Here is a 22235-nt window from a genome sequence, read left to right on the forward strand (position 1 = left end):
AATCTTTCTTAGTTCAATGTATTCTCCTAGATAAAGATTTGATGTCTGGTGATATAGCTTTTCTATAACTCAGATCAGTTACTTTAAAATAAAATAACAGACAGACAGATAATTTGAGTAACTTCTGCTTTTAGTAGATTAGTAGAGCTTCGTTCAATTCCTCAAACGTACACAAGAGGGTGCTGCATAAGCACTTGTTACTCTCCAACAAAATACTACTGTATAGAAACATTTAACCGGGCTAGGCGGCACAGTGGGGCTGGTTTACTGTAACCCTGGTGGCCTAGATTTGAGTCTGGCAAAGGAAACAAGTAAAATGAGTCTGGTGTTTCCAGAACATCACAAAACCACCACACAGCCTGACACTTTATCCAAGGTGACTTACATATGGTTTACAGGCAGTATAGGATTACAATGCAAAAATCAATATTTAAATACAGTATAGTTTACAGTAAGTGCAAATTACACTACTAAAGTACGATATGAAATAGGATACAACAAGTTAGGATTACAGCAATTTATATCTACGATGATCTAATAGTAGTGCCACAGCGCCAGGATAGTGCATCAGCTGAGGATGCAGTAACGTGGTGCTGAGGTCAAGAGATCTACAAGTGCAGTCTAAACAGATGAGTGTTGAGGAGGCGGTACCTTCCTGTAGCCAGTGGCGTCGCTCCTCACGTTTCAGGAGCACTGCGGTAGAAGTACACCACAGGGTAACAGCATTCTCCCAAGTCCATGAGTGTTTTAGTTTTCCAAACTTTTCACTTTGACTCAGGTGGCAATGAAAGACTTCGTAATTACACCTTTAAGCCAGACAGCTTGTCGTGCGTTCTACAGCCAGGATCTCAACAAAGCAACTACTTGTAAGCAATTATATAGATGTATATTCCAAACCTTTGTGAAATGAACACAACTTATTATTATTATTTTTTGCAAGTACATTTAATGTTTTTTTTTTTTTTTTTTTTTTTTTTTTAAATGCAAGAAAATGTGCTTGCACTGTAATTTCACTTTTTGGACACACGAGGGCGTTACTTTGTCAGTTTATGTTGGGATTTACAGCATTGGTGCATAGCTTGCTTGAACAGTATCTATCATTTACAAGCTGAAAACAGTTCTTGCTTGGATTGGTAGATTTCCCCAGTCTATAGCATGCTAGTTAAAAGGTAACAGCCTCTCATGACTTCCATGAATGAGGAAATCAAAGACTATGCCTAGCGCTAAGCAGCATCCCCGACGTAGATTTAACAGAAACATTTTCAAGGGAAAAATAAAATCTCAGTATCTGAGCAAAACAACTATGAGCAACTCACCATGACAGCAAACGCCGTACAATCCAAGGTAGGATTGCGGATATGCAGTTAGAATACTGCTATTATAATTACTGTCTTATTTAAAAAGAAAAAAACACTAATCAATGTTGTTTGGGCTGTCCCCCAGATTCCCCCCCCCCCAGATTCCCATAATTTACAGTATATGTGCACACACACACACACACACACACACACACGCACACACATATACATGCAATATATAAAGCAGCAATCTTGCTCGAGGCGGTTCTGTGGGAATCGCCATGCACATTATGCGATGCTTTCTGAAGTCATTTTGTGTGTGTGTGTGTGCTGACAATTTCAGCGTTTAAAAATATACTCTCGTTTCCCTGGAATGAGAGAATGATTCTGTTTAAGAAACGAGTCGGAGGGGGTGGGTGCAGGGCTCGTTTGAGGTTATGAGGGTTTATGAATTTATATGCTTGTGTGTAACCTAATAATAATAATAATAATAATATAATAATAATAATAATAATAATAATAATAATAATCAGGTGAAATAAAAAAAAATGATAATTTTTTTTAACGTGGATGTCATTTGTATTTGAGATTTTGTGAAAGGTCTTTTTACATGTTATGTAATAATTGTGTATGTTTATATTGTCTAATGTATTTTAATACTAATAGTAATAACGAAGTAGTTTATAGTGTCACTTTGTCCAGAAATGTGTATATTTATAATGTATAGTTTTGAATTTTAGGAGCACCTGAATGTATGAATTGTATTTTGCATGATTGTTTATTGTGTGTTTTGTATTCCAGGAGGCTGCTATTGACTTTGTATCGTTATTTATATGCTTTCTTGTTTACTGTCATTATAATACTAAACTTTGCGGATTATACTGTTTAGTTTACATTGTAACACTGTGTAAATATGTAATTAAACCCAAGCTTTGTTTGTTGCGGTAATATTAACAACAATTCACTTACCCTAAAATATTACTAATAATAAAAACGGATATAAATGTGAGAGAAAAAGCTGGCTAAGCTTATCATTGGGGTTAAACGTACTTTAAGAATACAGCACAGCATCGCTGTGAGGGGGAGATTAAACAATTGCTATACCCTGTCTCTTTAAAATGCACAACCCGCCTGTATTGCCTGATGTCAATCACAGACAGCCAAACCCTGCCCTTTCCTGCAGCAGCTCCAGATCCAGAGAGTGACATGGGGAGAACAGTAAGAAACAACGGCAAGGAAACTGAGTAAATCTGGATAAATAAAAAAATAAAAAAAATGCGTGCGGATATTAACTGCAAAAACATGGGATAACAGTGCGCAAATAGCGACAAGACATCCGCGGTCACCCACAGGAACGGGAAAACACGGGTATCCACTGGAAAATTGGATTGTTGAATTTTTTCCATTTATGTTGCCTGGGAATTGGGTACAATAGAGGTTAGAACAACTGGAAGCTTGTTGTATGGATGACATGGCTGTGGCTCAAACTGGATGGAAAAAATCTGTAAACCTTGCAAAAACCGTTTCTGACTAGAGAGCGTTTTCTATCTTTACCTTATTCTCTGTGGAATGATTGTGTATAACACATGACGGAAAGGAAAATGCGCTGTGGATTCGCATACTGGATGTTGAGATGTACAATCAATAACTAGTGCGTGTTAGTCAAGCTACTAGCGAAAGAGATGCTGTGTGTGGAATTGGAGGCTAAATCACACAACACGCACTGAAACAGCCAAGCGGACCATCGTTGTATAAAAAATACCTTGCCAGGAGCGAGAGGAGTAAGTTACATAAAAAAAACAAAAAACAAAAACCAGATATCTTTATTGTTTAATTTATTCATTGTGTTAATTGATCTAGCACAACAGAATACACAAATAAATAAGAACTAGTTATAATAATAATAATAATAATAATAATAATCATGGTGGATCCAGTGGGTTTTGTTGAAGCTTGGAAGGCACAGTTTCCTGAATCAGAACCTCACAAGATGGAGTTCAGATCTGTTGGGGATATTGAACAGGAGCTGGAACGCTGCAAAGCTTCAATTAGGAGGCTGGAGATGGAGGTGAACAAGGAGCGATTCCGAATGATTTACCTGCAGACTCTGCTTGCCAAAGAGAAAAAGAGTTATGACCGTCAGAGGTGGGGCTTCAGGAGAGTCTCTCAGCTGAATGAAGCAGGGGGGCCTGAGCCGCCCAACATCCTGGACACCCAGCAGGGACAGCAAGGGGAGCTGGACAGGAGTAAACACTACCGGGGTGTGGAGGAGAAGCTGAAACCCAGGCCGCCCCCTGTCAGGAAATCTTCTTCCCAGAGTGAGGGGTCTGAGCCCTCCCCTGCTATGGACCTACGCCATCAAGGGGAGTTGGTGGATATGGACAGGTGTAAATATTACAGCGAGGACAGGTTTGAACTCGACGGCACGTCCCCTTCTAAACAGAGAGGGCCAGTGTCTGCCCGCAGGGTGCCGGGGGGCTCCGCCACCTCCGAAAAAGAACTGCCCTCAGATTCCTCGCCCAAAGAGAAGGTGGGCATGAGTGTGGCTGCCTTGAGGTCCAACTTCGAGAGGATTAAAAGAGCCAACTCTCATTCCTCCGGGGAAGGGAAAGGCGGAGGGGTGGGTGGGACGGAGAAACCCTTTTACGTCAACATGGAGTACCACCAGGAGAAAGGACTGGTGAAAGTCAACGACAGGGACGTTTCAGACAAGATCAGCACGCTGGGCAGCCAGGCCATGCAGATGGAACGGAAGAGGTCTTTGCACTCCCTGCCGGGTAACTTGGCATCAGGGGTGGTGGAGTATCGCAAGCCAGTCTACAGGGGGAGGTCCACAGAGAGCAGCTCGGGCTACGACGCGGAGTGTGAGGACGCTGAACTCAACCCGCGCTTCCTGAAGGAGAACCTGATCCGCGCCAACGGGGGCAAGCAGGATCGGCAGCAACACTGGCAGCCATTGGACTGCCGGCCGTACACAAGCGTCTTCGTCGGGGGGGTAGTGGGGGACGGGGAAGGCAAAGGTGTCAACATGAGGGACCACAGTGGAGACCAGGATAAACACCTCACCTGGCCACGCAGGTCCTACTCTCCTCGCAGCTTCGAAGATGCAGGTGGAGGGTACACGCCGGACTGCAGCTCCAATGAGAACCTGACATCCAGCGAGGAGGACTTCTCCTCTGGCCAGTCCAGCCACATCTCCCCCAGCCCGACCACCTACCGCATCTTCCGAGAAAAGAGCCGCTCTCCATCCCAGAACTCCCAGCAGTCCTTTGACAGCAGCAGCCCTCCCACCCCCCAGTCCCAAAAGCACCACAAACAGCACGTGGTGGTCTCCGAGGCCACCATAGTTGGGGTTCGGAAAACGGGGCAGATCTGGCCTAACGATGGCGACTCGACCACTTCCAGCAGGGCCTCTCATGACAACAGTTTCCATGGAGACCTAGGTGAGTGCTACCCCTCCGGCTGTGGTAAACTGTTTCTAGCATTGGTGGTGGTTGCTGTTTCTTTGGATTTGAGGTGGGATATGGGTGTGGGCCCCTTGCAGCAGCTGGATGTTGTTAATCAGTGAACCACTGCAACCCAAGAGTAAACAGAAAAAGAGTTTAAATAAATAGAAACCTTTGTGTGCCATGTATCTTCAAAGCCTTCATGAGAATAGGATACACACAGTACAGCTCAGGTTTCCTGGACGGTAACCGTTCAATGGTTGTTCATGACTGGCCTTGGCAATAACGGTATTGTTTTTTTAATCTTTATTTGATGTATTTGATCACAGTTTATTTAACTGAACAGATCACCCATAAATTAAATTTCAGGGAGATTTGCTCTTCATTCATCTGAGCGCACTGTAATGTAAATGCACCTGTTCTTAAACAGAACCGGTCGTAATCGAAGGAGCCCTATCAAAGCAAATGAAGGGATAACAGGAGAAAGCTTCACTGGATTAAACAGTATTGACAGTTTATGTTGCACACTGTAAGCATGTTTTTTTGCTGCTGTTGTAGTTGTTAAATCTGCTATTGCAGTGAGCGCTCATGAAAAGCCTGCTTTAGTTAAACATTCAGCTGCAGGCTGTTGAGACGCTGGTAATGTCCATGCAGAGTCTGTTTGTGTCGGTGTGCATCAATGCCATTGTCTTCTCTGAGGTGTAATCAACTTAAACAGTTTGTGTAGCATGATGGTCTTAACCAAGTTCACACATTGGCTACCTGAGTTAGGTTAGCTTGTGTGCTGGCATCAGAAAATCAGCGGGCAACCAAAAACTGTACTGTATGTAATAACTGAACATGTGTAAAGTGTAACAAGTCAGTTGAGATTTTTTAGCATGGGTGTTTCCTACTCAAGCGGGAATCGTTTTCTGTGCAACAAAACTACCCAGGAAACTGAAGACACGGCGTGCAGTTTGTAAGTTATTTCAGACATCGGGTGTTTCCTAAAGACCTTTAAAGAAACAGAATACCTGGAGACAAGCCTGTATGGTGAATCGGTTGGCTTTCACTGTCATTAACAAAGCTTGTGTGATAGATAAGTTGTGTCAAAGGTATTTAAAGAACTAGTTCCCTACGGTATTATAAACACAAAGCACACATACAGTACCTCAACCTGTGGAATGTCACAGTTTGCCTGTATGCTGGTTGGGGTGTGAAGCAGCACCAGTCTAATTATTTCAGGGCTGAATACAGACAGTTAGTGAGATCACAGTTTACACTGCTCTCTTAACTGTAGGCGTCCAGCCATTGACCCCAACAAATGGTCAATACTTATAATCACCTTCAGTGTATTGCACAGTAATACGAATGAAAATGAGATGTCAGAGTAATGCAGACTCCCTTTCTTCAGCAACACTAGATCCTAAAACACACATGACATGCGCTCATGAAACTGAAATCAAGGCGCCGTTGCAATCTTTTTCATTTCTGTTTTACACTGACGATCTCCGCATAATCACTGATGTGAAAATGCGACAGGGGGTGCCCTTTCTCTTGAACGTGTCTCACTCTGCTGACTGATAGGAATGCGTAGTGCATTGCACGCAGAGCTAGGGACTGGCTGCTGGATGGATTGGTTGTCTAGGCATGGCCACCACACAGTCCTGACATCCACAGCTGCGATCACGTCCTCTGGCAGTTCATTAAAGAGAACGTCCATAATGCCACCATGGACTAGGATCCCATGATGGAGAAGCACAATGCATTTCATAGGCTGATTACCAGGACTTGCAGTAGAATACGATCCCAAGAGGCTATTTCAGGAATGCAGAAAGCCATAGCACCACTGCTCTGTGATTTATACCTGAACCCCTTTATGGTTACAGCTACTACACACATTCAGGTGTACAATACAGGTATGGTTTATTATTAGTATTGTAGGGATCAAGAGGTCTGCTTACAGCTGTGGATCTAAATACAGTCCCTGTGTCTTAAAGGACCTGCCATTGTGACCAGTAAAGTTGGGAGGTTCGCTGACCTGCAGGTATGTCTTGCTATGCTCAGACTACGCTGCCTAACCTCTGGGGTACAAAGTGGTTTCTCCCTGCCGGCTACAGTTAATGAAGATAATTTAAACAGCTTGCTGAGTGGAAAGAACATTTCTCTAATTACAAGCATAGCCTCTGGCAACTTTTTCTACTCAGGAAAATTGCAAGGTGCGCTTTTTCATTAACTTGCCTCTGGAAACAATACATTGCAGTACAGGGATGGAAATAACAAACTCCTATTGCACAGCAGAGGGAGGTATTCCAGTCTTCATTTGCACCTCGAGACAAACCCTCCTGGGGATGAAACATCTCGTTAACCAAGGTGTCGCAGAGGACAGCACACAGTAACAAGACAGTCAGGAAAACTTTTATTATATTTATTCAAATAAAAAAAATAAAAAAACCTTGGCAACTAAAGCAGTCGTTTTCCAAACCTGCAGTGGGAGACTGATCTGGGGTGTGATTCCAATCTAATCCCAAGAAGACTCAGGAAATGCACTCTATTTTCATCTCTGACTTTGTGAATCATCTAAATGTGCCATGTTTTTTTTTGTGTTTTTTTTTTAAGCAAAGTTTCCAGTCGTTTTTCATATCTATGCCCTTGGTGGAACACCCATATGCCAGCGCAACCTGTTTGTTTATTTTAGTTTTTTTTTACTGTAGCTTAGTCACTGAGCCTGCTGTGCTTACCTTGGAGCAGCTGTGTAGAAACGGACATGCTTAAATAGCAGTATTGTACACAGTGTACAGTACGAGGATCCTGCCAGCATTCTGACCTGTCAACATACCCTTTCCTGAATTCAAGGGCAGTGGAGAAAAGCACATTTCAGGTATTTCCGCTGCTCAGTTGTTTTGAGGAGGATGTTCTGTATTAAGGTGTGTTGAAACAGGCCAGATTCCAAAACAGTCTTGCAGAAATTCTTTATGGCTTTGAAAAGCACTGTATAAACAGCTTCACGGATGGGTTACTGTTCTGAGAAAGCTGGAATCCCTGCTGTCGGTGACTGCAGTTTAAAGCTTGCTATCCTGCTAGCCTTTTAGAATGTTTCTACAGATTACCATTTTCACTCAGTCATTGGGGTCTATTTGAATCAAATAAACAGTGGCTGATTTTAATACCGGCGCTCTTTAACTTCATTTTAATCCTCACAGTGTTTTCAGCAAGGGCTAATTCATTGACGCATTAACATCACTACATGCTGTACAAATCCGGTGGAATGAGGTCAGTGAAAAATCAGGATTAAAAGTTTAAGAGTGGCAGTATTTTGATTTAGATCATCACAGTTGAGGCCATTGTGTTACACCAACTTTTTTCTTCTACCTATCTTTTTAAGATGATTGTTTCTGGATGGGAATAACTCAACAACTGTGCATCCAGTGCTGTCATTGCTACATGAAAAGCAGCCCTGTGCAGCTAGCCTCTTCTGGTGGATAGATCACTTTTTGTAACTCCAGGAGTGTGGATAAACCTTGAGCAAACAAAGGATTTTCCCTGCTCGTTTTGCATGCAATGCTAAACCGGAAAATTAATAACAACTGATAAGTGATATCAACTAATCAATCTCGAGTCGAGCAGCGACAAATGCATGACAAAGTGTCTCTGCATCCGGCGGGGAAGGGAGCGGGGCCATAGCACAGGGGCTTCCAGGGTTGAGATTTAAGTCAAATTGGGTGTCATCGGCGTAGGAGTGAAACATGAGGCTATGTTGGCGAATGAGGTGACCCAAGGGAAGCATGTATATAATAGAAGAGAAGTGGCTCAGGAACAGATCCCTGGGGGTCACCACAAGTGACTGGGTTTGCAACAGCACTGCACCAGCATAGGAAACAGACTGCATTTGTCCGGATAGGTAAGAGGACTTCCAGAAGAGACAGGTTACAGAGATTTTAGCATACTTCTGAAGGCGGTCAAGAAGAATGCCGTGATCTATGGTGTCAAAAGTGGCTGTTATGTCAAGGAGGGCAAGCACAAAGGGAGCACAAGCATTGAGTAGGAGAGCGTTCACAACCCGGAGCAGAGCAGTTTCAGTACTTTGATGCGGCTGGAAGCCAGACTAGAAATTCAAGCAGATTGTTATCCGTGAGATGTTTCATCAGCTGACAGCTCTTTCGAGAGTTTTGGAGAGAATCTCCAGCTTTAGCTCATAGTCTTCCTGTCTGGCCTGGTGCTTACAGCCTCTAGGTACAGTAAAGTTGCCATTTGCAGTTCTTTGCGGTCAGTGTGTACCGGTCCAGTTTGTTTTTCAGTGGTCAGTTCAGGTTTTCTGTGAAGCTATATACTGTGTTTAACCACAATAACGAGCTGGATTGAGACAAAGTCCCCTTTCGTTCAGAGAGGGAAGAGAACTGCGGCTGCCTTGGACTGGCAAGCACTTTGCTCTCTCCTTCTTTAAACCACAGAGGGAGTGAAGCAGTCAAACTCAATCTATTCAATAAACTGGCAAGATCGAGTGGAAGATACAATGAGTCGAAACAAAACACTGTCCAGAGCCATGGCTGGTGAGAGAGAGGGAATTCTGCTTCATGGAAAGGGCATTGGTGCAGATCCCTGTTGTCCTAATGTTAGGGTGGAATTTGGAGCAGCTCGACCTGTGACCGCCGAGCCCCCCACCAAGTGTTGCCACTGATGGGTTGTTAAAAAGCAGCTTGGTTCGGTATGAAATATCAAACTGTTCTTGTTTAGATTCACTTATATAATGTTTCAGTCATCACATCCTAGTGACTTTTTTGAAACATCTTAAGAGACTGGTTTGAGTGCATCTTTGAAACACGTGTTCTCTTGATGTGCAGCTGGTTCACCAGAGTGTAACTGTTAATCTGTCCCCCCTGCAACACTCTGCCCACACCACATACAGCAAGTGTGCCGTTTGTTACATACACTAATGCAGTGTTACAAGGTGGGGCAGGTTGATAGCTACACTCTAGGATTCCAGGTATACTTAGAGAAAAGATGCATTTGAGAGCATAATTGCAGACTATAGGGATGTTTTTAACTTCAGAGTTTGAGAAAGACTTCAAGATGTGACATACAAAGTGATTCTAAACAGCAAGATGAATACATTAGTTAAGATCAGCGTTTGCTCTACTGCTACCCGGGACTATTTGTATTTACTGCAGTAACAGAAGAATGTGAGAAGGATAAATGTCTGGAGTTTCTATATGCTTTAGTAAAAAGGAGATAGAGTAGCAGCTCCAATGTTTCTATTAGTTTGGGTATCCTGGCCAGCAAATAACCTCTTAATACAATCTTTAAGCATTTTCCCCTTATGAAATTTTAAATTTGACTGAGCAAACTGGAATAATGAAACCATATGAAATGAATCCACAGGGCTTTATCAGCTGAGTTTCAAAGGATCTGAGTTCTTGTAACATCTTGAACCAAGTTGATGTTTGTAAGTCATGTTTTGTATATCAAGTGTTGGGTTTTAGGTGGGCGGTTTTAATGAGACATGAGCTGTTGCTGTGCATAATGCATAATCCGTAGATGCTGCTCACTTTAATATGTCTTTGTTCTTAACATGGAGAGCATGACATATAATATAATTAGCACAATTACAGTTAGTTTGGTGTGGGGTTTATTTATTGAGGAAAACCGAAGTAACACACACACACAGTTACTCACAATATGGTTCCTATGTCTTGCCATGTGAGTCATTCCAGTTTTCATTATGAGCTAATTGGGTCTGTGTAGTAAATGCATTATATGGCTCAAACTAAGCTCTTGTTCTCATCCCTGTAAATTTGTTTAATATATTTCATGTGCAGATACATTTTCAGGGATGTTGCTTTTTAAACACAGTAAAAGTTGTTCACTGGCCTGAAAAGAGAGAAAATGACATGATACTGTTTGTGGGTCTTCCACAGTTCAGTGGCTCCTAACAGTACATATTGTTTTCATCTACGGTTTTGCTCCAGAGCGTTTCTGTGCTATTGCTGGCTGAGAGTGTTTCCAATTCCACGCCGTTTAACTACAACCAAATTTGAGTAACAATCATTGTGGCAACATTATGTTAAACTGAAAAGGGAATATTGGAGCTGATGAAACAGTGTCTTCTTTTTTTTTTGACAAAATAACGTTCACTGGGAAATCCATACCACCAAACTCAGTTCACTTGCGACCGAATTGACTTGACGGAGGTGTTCTCTTGCCGGAATAGTGTAGGAGATACAATATAACTGCAGCTGAAGAGTGGGGAATGTAGGCAGTCATCCAGCAGGGTCTTTTTATTGCCAAACCGAGTGCCTTGATGTGTGTTCTGCGGTGTATTCTTCCTGTGCCTGGCTCTGTTTTATTGCATCAGCAGTGGATTAACGTGGCTTCCAAGGAAAGTGTTGCAGACTGTTTGATCATCACAGTGTAGTAGGAGTTGCCTGTCTGGCTGACACTGTGTCCCATTCAAGCGTGGCTTGTAATGCTGTCGCTTCTTTCTAATAAAGCTTCAGCTCTGCATTGAATCTAACTAGCTTGTCATCCTCCTTCTTCCAAATTGTTCTCATTAAAGGGGTTGTAGTGAACGTTATACTTTTTACCTGTCATTTTCTGTGCTGTACTATGGAATTAAATCAAAGTTTTTAGTACTACTGATGAGTCAAAGCTTATGATGGCACCATGGCTATACTTTATAATGGCTGTGGCGGTAACGAGTTAAAAAAGGTCTCACTTTGCTTGCCTTATTTGAAAGTCTGTTTCACTTGGGTTATTACACAGCTGCTGTGTCTTCAGACATAAGACAAGCAGGACAAGCAGATTTCTGGACCCAATTTTCCTTGTTTACTTTATTTTTCCAAGTATAAAAAGTAAAAATGGGATGGTTTCCTTCCTTTTTACTCCCGCCTGTAAGATTTGTCAACAGCTGCTTAACATTTAACTCAAGCGGGCAACCAGTTTGAGTGTTAGCACCTTTTTCTCCTGTTTGCACTCACTGGGGAAAAAAAAAAAAAAAATCATCAAAGCCTTGGGAAGGAATAGTAAATCCTGAAGATTGAAACATTATAAAATCAACGCCTGGTAGGCGCAGCTGGGCCACGTTAGCCAATGCTTGTTAAGATCGCGCGGCCTGTTCTGCCTGCTCACTGGCTCACACTAAATTCCCCTTCCCTCTGATGGTTTTGTTTTGGAAACTCACCCCCTTTTTGCTGTATAATGGGACTGTTAGTGCAGGCATTGAAGATGAGATAGAGCTGACGTCAAAGCGGCAAATGTTTGTACGATAACAACCTGAAAACAACTACCAGCAGCCTTTGTGTATTATAATGGGTCCCCTTGGAACAAGGCTGTGGCAGGTATAAATGAGATAAATAAGAACCACTGTCATAGAAAGATTGTTTAAAAAATATAGCATAGCAATAAATCCAGTATGATATATGATAGCAATAATCTTAAATATTCTTTGCAGTTTGTAAATTAGACAGGTATCACATGCGGTACTAAAAATACAATAGAAATATGGAAATTAGCATTATGTTGATGTATTCGTTTGTTGCAACCCAGTACAGGATGAAAGCACCATTGGTGTTTGGTCTGGGTTACAACAGAGTACAAAGGGTTAACAGTAAAATTACTTTTGCACTTCAGTCAAGAGCCCACATTGCCTGTCTTTACTGCTTCAGGAGTGATCCTGTGGTCAAACAGGGATTATCTGTCCGTTTTGCACCTCCATTGTTTTGTATTTGAAGGTGTCTCTGTGTTACCCTGGATCTTATCTTATCTTGTGGGTCATCTCCACTGTCCTTGGAAGATTGAACTGTTGAAAAAGTTTTTTTAAGCCCATGTTGTGGAAGCCCCAGATGGAAGTGGTATTATCACTGAGTGTCGACCTTCGGGAGTGCTAAACTATATGGAACATGCCTTATTAACAAGCCTGCAGTACATGTGTTATAAAGTGCCATAGAGCTATTAAAATGCACTTAAACCATGTTCACACTGCCTAAATAATGCATGATCAAAAAACCGGAAGAGCTCTATTCACATGATTCACAGTGAAGTTTTCAACACGTGGTGATCACATGCACGATGTAGTTAGTGTGAGTAGAGTATGTTTGTGCGTGCTTTTCTCTGTGTTTTTGTTGCTTGTACAATTGGTTTGCACGTGTGTGAGCCCACTGTTCCAGAGCATTGGTAGTGTGTTCTAATCGTCCTGGATATGCTTCAAGAGCCATGCTATTTGTCTGTACACAACAGTTAATGTACCATTTTATTGTATGGTATAATTGCTTCTATTTTTGCTTTAGAAAGCTCTCATAATCTTCAATGTAACACTTTCATAGTGCTGTACATCTTGGCAAATAATCAATGCATTTCTTACGTAATATTGGCACAGCATAATGGCGGAAAGGTTTGAATAGTCTACTATATCTTCTTGCAACAAATAAAAGACCAGGCTGAAGTATACACTTAATAACAATAACAATAATAAAATGTAGATGTGTTTATTTAAAGGCAGATTGCAATTGAAAAGCATAGAGAAGCCACCTGATGCATTTTTCTAATCCAAGTTAATGAGTCATGGAGAGGCGTGACAGACTATAGGTGAGCAGTGAGGTCACCAGCCCACAGCCCTAGCATTGCAAAACCTTCCTAGAACAAGCACCCCTGTGGGTTTTCCTGAAGCATGTATTGTGTTATTTCAGGCATTGGCTGTATGGGTTTGGTTTCAGATCCATGTTCTTGCCTGTTGCAGTATTAGCACTAGCAATATCACTGTTCCTCTTCTGTTGATATTTCTTTGCTTGTATTTTATACATCGATATGAAATGTACAGTACAGATATCTAAAAGTCAACACTATATGAAATTTAGACAGACACACTAAAGTAAGTTATCCCAATTAATTCTGGGAAGTCAGAGGGCAAGGACTTGACATACAGTCGTACCCACAAGTCAAATTCTTGGTGTAACGTTTGGGGTCACGGGTACAAATTACACTCCCAAGTGGGTTCTAACGATTAAACATTTTTGGTTGGTATCATCGAGTGATTTGTGATCCCTTACAGGATTGAAAAAACGCACTCCACAGAAGGGTCGTTTTTACCATTCTTTACTGTGTCAGAACAAACCTGTCAAGCTGTGTGCTAGGAATCCTTCTACAACTAGGCGAAGGATACACTACAGAAAAATTCTTATACCTGTGCGCCATCGTATTTCGGGGACACTCTTCAGATTATGAACCGTCTGTAACATTGACATGGAGAATCGTCCTGTGATTACCCCTTTTCCGGAATTTAATGCGGGACGTGTAACGATTTCATGTACGACGTATTGTGTCGTCGAGTCGTCAACAGTCACACCCTGTTTGCTAATCACTTTCTGTGCCTAAACCTGCTCCACTGGTCTAGATGCAATCAGACCTTGTGTCCTACAAAAGCTCTCTTGCGTACAGTTTGAGACGTGCAGTGCTGTGTGATGCACTTCAATTAGGGATTAAGACCCTTCATGCCTCCCGTTCCCCTGTGAACTGTATGTCAGATGGGTGTCAGTTTAAGACATTGCACACCAGTTTCCATGTTTAATGAGTCACGCATAGACCTAATTAAAACAAACCATAGTAGCTCACTAAACCCTAGAATGGCTCACAGTGGGTTTGGGAGTGTTCTTTCCATGCCAGCAGTGGTAGAGAAATGAAGTCATTGACAGTTGTTGGACAGTTCTGAACACGATCTTGAGAAGATTGTTTGATGGGCACAGATGTGATTTTTTTAAGACTCTGGACACGCGTTACATAACCAGCCCCTTGTGATAAGTTTAATTGGCAGATGCCAAAAAATAAAGTAACCTTAATGGTGTAGGAAGTGGATGTTGTGATCAGATCTGATTGCGCGTGTAGAAGAGATTCGTGAAACTTTTTTGCCTGAGAACTGTACTATGGGATTGTAGGGAGGAATGAGGCACTGTACTTATATGGGATTGTACAGTTAAATGTAAAACAACGGTAACTCGTTTTTCGTTGTTACCTACTTAGTAAATTACGTTCGTAATAATAACATTTAAATTACCGTTGTGTCCGGACCCGCCTACACTTTTTAGATTGCGAACTGACGAGTTTGGATGCACAATCGTTTGGACCCGTTCACATGGATGACGACTTTCCACACACACACAAAAACACTCTCCTTCCCGGTCTCCTGGTCTTTGTTCCGGTAAAGTCGTAAATAAATCAAAACAACTCTGACACCCTCTTTACGCTTTAAACATTTTTCAAGGTGTATCAGTGACCACGACTGAGTATACGACACCACATATCATGTGTTCTGGACCTGTCCCCCTATGTTATCACAACCCAAAGTAGAATAGGAGACAAGTAAGACACACACCATTTGCACTTTGTAACGAAAGACTGAAAAAATTGACCTGCAGTGGGACGATATGTGATTCGTTTCTAGGCCTTAGACTTATGTGGGGTTAAACGTAAAGGAGGAGCGGTCAGGACCGGACTGGCTGACACCCAACCACTTGTAACTGCATACCCCAAACCTCACATAAAATTATGGTTATCTTACATAACATTGTAACTTATATCTTATTTTATAGTTTAATGATACCGGCTTCATTTGGAAATGATACCTTCCAACAAAGTGGTAATACCTTGACGGTTCCCCATATTAAAGTCTTGTTTACTAAGAATTTCAAAAGGTCCCATGCTTAGTATGTTAAAGCATAGGTACACAATTACACGGTAGAAATTGTATAAAAAATAAATAGCTTATTAGTATGTTAAGCAATAGGTAAACAAATTACACGGTAGACAATTTGTTATACGAAAAAATTACAATGGCGTAAGTATTTGATTATTGTTCTTTCTTCCTCCCCTCTCTACAAAATATTTTCATATAAACGATCTTATATGGACCCATCAAAAATGCACCATACACCATCTCAAAAGTAGTAAAGTATTGTAAATGTACCTCTTAGCAGTGACACTAATGGAAAGGCTTCAATTACGCCCTGCACATTGCTAAAGCTACATGCTGGCATTAACCCAGCAGTGTATTTGTAGATGGGCAGAGAGCCTGGCAGAAGTACTGATTTTTTATTTCCAGTGATTATGTGGATCAAAACCTCCTGACGCAAGCATGTAAATGCCCCTTGACTGTGTCTTTGAGGACCACACCAAGTAGCCAGCTTGTGCAAACATAGGTTCAGCAGGGACCAATGAAACCCCAATATGTCATGAAACATATTAACTAAAGAACAATCTTAGCAACACATTGGGACTCTTACCAGGGAGAAGGGCTTCAGTATTTTGTTACAGTACTTTTCCACTGTTGAGAATACTGTCCTGTGTGTGTGTGTGTGTGTGTGTGTGTGTGTGTGTGTATAATCTTCAGTAGTCATTTTACTCAACTTCTACATGCAACCCAAAGGAGTTTGTTCTCTAATTTGTCAGCCTTTTTGAGTTATTCTGAGTAAATGACTATGGGGACATACTGCCTTTAAATACAGTTCTAAACAACAAAAACAAACCCTTAAAAAGCCTTTCTTTGAGGTTTGCTGTGGTGGTTTGTGGTAGTATTATTATTATTTCAGTAAACCTTTGGCAGCGGTCCTATGGATTCTGTTTAATCAGAGCTGTGTTGCGGTTTATGAGTGGTGTGTTGCATGAAGTTACGCTGTCCTTTAGTCTCTGTTCAACAGCTACATTATGAGGAATTATCGGACGCTATTGTAGCTGAAAGATGATTTTATTATTATTATTATTATTTTTTTAAAGTCAACTTTTTTTTAGTTCTTATGGCATGTTCGTTTTATGTAGAAGATGTGTGTTGCTCATTACTCTCCTGTTGCTATGGATACTTTCTTATGAGACCTTTGATATTCCTTTCTGCTCCTTTCTGGCTGTTTATTTCATTGGAATTACCACACCTTCACCTACAACACTATTCTAGCACGCGCACATCCTTTCATAAGCACTTTGAAAACCGACTTGACATGCATATACCCTAACATGTCATTACATTTCTGTTGCAATTGAGCAACAATGGATTAATCATTAATGCAGCATTATTGTAACTGTTATGGCAACACAGGCCTGGATTTGAAAATCTACGCTTGACTGCCTCAACATACAGTGTTAGCAAATCTGCTTGGCAAGGTAACTACCTGAAGGTGGTGTGAGAGAGGGCAGAGGACCAGAAACAAGCCATTTCACATTATTTAGTTTTGTAGACTATGGAAGAATGCGAAATTTAAACAGTTCCACATATGTTCACTGTGCTGACTCCATCTGCTGTGGTGTATAGTACACAAGACTGACAGGGCTACAATAGTGTTGGTTTCATCTATCCTCTGTTCCATTCTGTGTTGTAAACATTGCTTCTGACTTTCTTTGTAACTGGCACGTCACCCTGCTACACTAAGCAAGATCAGCTGAACTACACCACATTTTGCATTTCCTCCTCGCCAGTCCTGCCTGACAGACTGTTGGGTTGAATTGACTGTATGGGGTTTGGAGCTGTATTTTAATACCAATAGAATGTAACATTTGAATATAGAACTAAAATATCAATACTATGGCCGAATGTAACATTCACTATGGAAGTTGTTTCACCATTAATGGAACTGCCACGGGGTATATTTACAGAAATGATTCTTATTTTTTCCATGTGTATCGAATCATACAATTTCGTATCCATTTTTTAATGTGCCATCTTTAAACAATATCTTTTTAATTTGTACCGCATCTCATAAATAATAAACAGAAGATGTTTAAAAGTTATATTTGCTAGAATATACCCTGTGGTAGCCCCCACCCCCCCCCCATCAAATGTGAAACCCAAATGTGAAACCCCCCCCCCCCCCCCCCCCCCCCCCCCCAGATCTCCAGACCCCCCTTCTTTAGGGTGAACCAGTTGGGTGAGTGAGAGAGGGAGCAGCCAGGGGATTTTCAAGGACTTTTCCCAGGTTTTTTTTGCAGTTTCGCCATGCTTTCCCCCTTAGTTATTTTATTAATATGCTTTACCATGCCTCGCTATTCTTTACAATGCTTACCTATACATTGCCATGCTTTCACTGTGCTTTTTTACACTTGTGTGTATACACACACACACACACACACACACACACACATGGTAGTGTGCAAATTTATTGGGAAACCCCATTGCTTCTGCAGTTTGGATTTGTATTGCATGAAACTAAAAATCTTAGAAAATTGTCAAAATAGGCAAATAAGTGATTGTCTAATTTAATTGATGACTTTAATAGGCCACACATGTAATTAATTTAAAATAGTAAGATAAAAGGAACACACAGCCACATGGTCAAATGCATGAGCCTTTTTAGAAGTTGTTTAAGAGGCCTAATTAAAGCACAGAGTGGTTTAACAATTTCACACAGGCGTGCCTATTGTTTCTATATCGCTGATGACTGACTGAAAATTTAAATGCTCACACCCAGAGGTTTTCATGCAGGCAGGTATATAAAGGATATAAAAGACCAGTCTGATAAATGTGCACTGTATACCATATGGCTTCAGCTCCCTTGTGCTAACAACTAGGCTGTAATGCTTCTTATTTGCTTCAATGCTTTAGTTTTTAAAACGCTGCAATGTGATTCTGAAAATGAGCTAGTAGATTTCTTCCGTTCTGGCAGCCCCAGCGGGCTACCGCAGGAATTGTGTTGGTTAGCCACACTCTATGTGTGAGTGTCTTCGGTAATCTAACCTAGCGTTGTGTCTTCAGAAGACAGGGCCACTAGGCCCTTGACCCTGACTGTACTGCAGGTGCTCATTAACTATAAAGGAAGGCCTAACTTGCTGGATTATTTTATTTCTTTTTCAATGAGCGAACGGCACTGGTCTTTTATGTCATACTGATTCAAGAAACACCTGCTTTGTACAGTTTATATTTTTAACATTGGCTTATGATGTAGCAAGGTCTTGTGTAGAAATGCGCTTGTTTTTAAAGTTGATATTGGACACTAACCCCTGTTTGTGTTTGACTCAGTTGAACAGTACGTTGCCACGAGCAAAAAGGCAGCAAGTGAAGTAGGTTGCTGTACTGACGTGTAATGGAAAGTTGAGACACACAGCCTTAAATCTTGGTCACAGCTTCCTTACAGCCCTTATACAAGTTTACCGCAGTAAAAGCATAGCAACGTGTAATACAGTGAAAAGCATAGTGAATCATTGTGAAGAATAACAAGACATGGTAAAGCAGATTAATAAGCATGGCACACCAGGATACACTGTGGTAAATGTATAATATAACCATGGAAAAACTGCAAAAATCTGTACACTTTTATAAGGGAGATGGGGAGGCTTGGATGAAATGTTGTTTTCAAGCCAGCTTGTGCCTCGCTCCCAGTCCCCAGCTATTACTGCTAAGCTGCACTTATGGAGACACGGGCCGCCGTAAACCCAAGATTAAAGCACAAAAACTAAACTTAATCCCCTTCTTCCTGTGTAAACAATGGACTTCAGTGTGAGCCAACAGGCTTAGCATTAAACATGCTTTCCCAATTGTTTCTGTAAAGCTCTCTCCTCTTATGTTCCTAATTTAGAAAATGGACATTTGGGAGGGACTTTATTTATTTATTTATTTGCCAATTAATTAAAACATTGGCCCCAGCTTCCTTGAATGAATTAAGAGGTAGTAAGCATTGAGCAATAGGCACACATGAATCAGGCCCATGGTGACCCTGCACCATACTGTCCGTCAGTGTCCTGGTAGTTGTTGGCATCTGTCTGTTTTGGATCTGTTTCCCTAGTTCCCTTTTCATTTAATGTACCTGCATCTTCTGGGTTACTTTAGCACCAGCTGACTCATGCCTTTTCCAAGCTGCTATGGGTGTACAAACACACACACAGGCGCCTCAGTCAACCCAGCACTGGCCTCCCTCCCTTCAGGTCTGTCAGGTTGGAGTTCAGATTCCCTTTCCCACTCCCTACATTCCAGACTAGGATCACCAGCCCTCCGCTCCCAGGCTGTTGTCTGAGCCTTGGACTCAATAATTGAGCATCTGGAGCAGACACACAGCACTCAGGTTGGGCTTTTAGAATGAGGAGGAAGGACCCATGCCTGGAGGGAGGTGCTGACCTGCGGAATTGTTTTTCAGCTTTGTGATGAGGAAATTACATATAACACACGCAGTAATGTGCGGCATGTGGGTGTCATGGTTGATACCACGGGGGAAGTTTACCAAAAAACATAAAAAAAAACAAAACAAAAAGCTATCTGGCCACACTGAGAACTAAATAGCCGACCTTCTGCTACAGCTGCAGGAGCTGTAAATAGTGTACAGTCTTGGATATGTATGTACGGTATCAAACAGTATAAGCCACTTCACCTTTAAAGTAACACAGTCATTCCCTAAGTCTTACCTGGTTTGCACTTCCAATAGCTACATACAGGTAGGTCTCAAGTGTCCAAGCAACATGTCTTCTTTGGTCATTTCCCCACCCCTTTATCAACTTCTTTCCTGACATTAACCAATCAGAAAGTACATGAAGAGACGGACTGTGAGCCAGCGTGGAGTAGAGTAGAATGTTGAACTGGAAAATCGCTGATGATGACAAGTCCACCTTAACGCATCAAAACACATAACCCTGCTTGTCTTGAAAGAGTGGGAACTGAGAACTGCGCAGTGCAGAGCGTGGTGTTTTCTGACAGAACGATCTTTTGGTCAAATAAATAAGCTGAAATATACAGCTTGATAAAATAAACAGGCATTTGGCATGTTTTTGTAAGACAAACTAAAATAAAATAGGCTGGTATAAATCTTAAATAAAGTATTTCTTTGCAGGGTACTGTACATAAATAGGAATTTTTAAAAAAGGACAAAATAAAGTAAAATAAACAAATGTAGTTAGAAGTGGTTCAGCCTCACAGGTTAGTGCAGCACACCCCACTGTGTGTTCAACTCACTGAACACTCGCCAGCTGAAGGGTACTGGCAGAGTCTGCCTGCCTGCTTGCCTGCCTGCCGGCCTGCCTGCTGAATGGGGCTCTGTGTGAGAGGGGAGGGGAGCTATTTGTGCTGGCAGGGCAAGTGTTTATGGAATGTCTCAGCTGTGTGACTGAAGCAGTGAAACACTGCTAATGAATTATAAAGTAATCTTTATTAACTCACCCCTGTGCAAAAGCCTGACCTTTAGGGATTCCTGGTTTAATTATTTAGCATTGGTTTGGATTTACAGGTCCAAGGAGTCGCGGTAACTGTGAGGCACAGGGCTGTTCAGGGTCTGTAGCAGCCTCTCATCCTCTCCTACTTACTCTCCAAAATATTATCTTACCACCAGGGCACTGCAAAACCTATTAGTAGCTCATTCTGTTTGCTTCAGAACTGTTAGTAGCAAGGTTGCCTGTAGTGTATGTGTGCAGCACAAAATAAAAGCAATAGTAATCAAACCAAAAATATGCTGAGAGCCTACTACAAGTACTCTTATAGCATAAGTGGGGTGACTTGCGGTACCATTATCACAAGACACTATATTTAGCCTCTATAGACTGAGACAGGGTCACTTTACCTGTTTATTTTAGTTTGTTATCAAACTTTGTTTTATATACACAAGTGAAATGCAGTAAAAAGTGTAAGAGAAGCAGCTACCAACACATTGTCTGTAGTTTAATCTTCTTGGAACATTATTTGCCACACTGGCTTCAGGAAAGACTCCTCAAAGCTGATTGCGAGGGAATTGAGGTGGGGAAGCATATCCGTGTTGCACAGGCTCCAGTGCACTGACTAGTCATCTAGAAAAGTGACAGTCGACCTCAGAAACTGGGTTGACTAATCGCACCCTTCAATTTAAAAGCAGCATCCGCAACATAGTGATGTGTTTGTGTGTTTAAAGTATGTACATGCATTAAACTAGCCGTGTCAGTATTTGAATAGTAGACAGCTGTTTGAATGAAATAAAAAGTAACTGAAGTGTAGTTGTGGTTGGTATCCAATTAGATCTTTAATATATAGTTTAGAAAAATCCAAGATGTTTAAAGCAGCTTACAAAACTGTACGTACACAAACAGCACCAGACATGATCAAATAGATTCATTATTCATACTTTTTTTTTTTTTTTTAAGTGTCGACTATTTTTACCCCAACCATTCGACTTTGGCAAATAAGTAGTTGTTCTACACCTGTGCCTTATGGAGTAACATCGATTTAAATAGTTAGAAAGCATTGCGAATAATGATCAATGGGGAGTCATATAGAACACACAGGACAGGATATTGAACAGGTATGAAATAAAATATGAGGAAGATGTAGACAATATCCACCATCCCTTTAACACAATAACTAAAGAGTGTAATTCAATTAACCGTTAGGAAGGTGGATTTGAATGCAGTAATCTGAGCAAGAAATGTTTTTTTTTTTTTTTTTCCCCTAAAAATGCTTTTTAGCAGCTGAAGAGTTAAGTGAAGTGGGCCTGAGATTAATAAACCTGTAATCTTTGTCATGTCATCCATGTGTGACTCCTTCTCTGCTCAGGCGCATGGGGCAGCCACATGAGTTTTAAACACACCTGGCTCA

At 41.4% G+C, this 22235-nt stretch overlaps 1 protein-coding gene across 2 annotated transcripts in view; it reads left to right on the forward strand.

The window, feature by feature from the left end:
* The first annotated feature begins 2471 nt into the window (after positions 1 to 2471).
* The window catches only part of LOC121297162 (breakpoint cluster region protein), a 92059-nt gene continuing 72295 nt past the window's right edge, over positions 2472 to 22235 (forward strand). For both annotated transcript variants that reach the window (XM_041223250.1, XM_041223251.1), the window contains exon 1: positions 2472 to 4741. In XM_041223250.1, the coding sequence (XP_041079184.1) occupies positions 3223 to 4741 (1519 nt within the window). In that variant the 5' untranslated portion in view covers positions 2472 to 3222. The remainder of the gene's footprint in view (positions 4742 to 22235) is intronic.

This window comes from Polyodon spathula, chromosome 22, assembly GCF_017654505.1.
Source record: "Polyodon spathula isolate WHYD16114869_AA chromosome 22, ASM1765450v1, whole genome shotgun sequence".
Taxonomy (NCBI): domain Eukaryota; kingdom Metazoa; phylum Chordata; class Actinopteri; order Acipenseriformes; family Polyodontidae; genus Polyodon; species Polyodon spathula.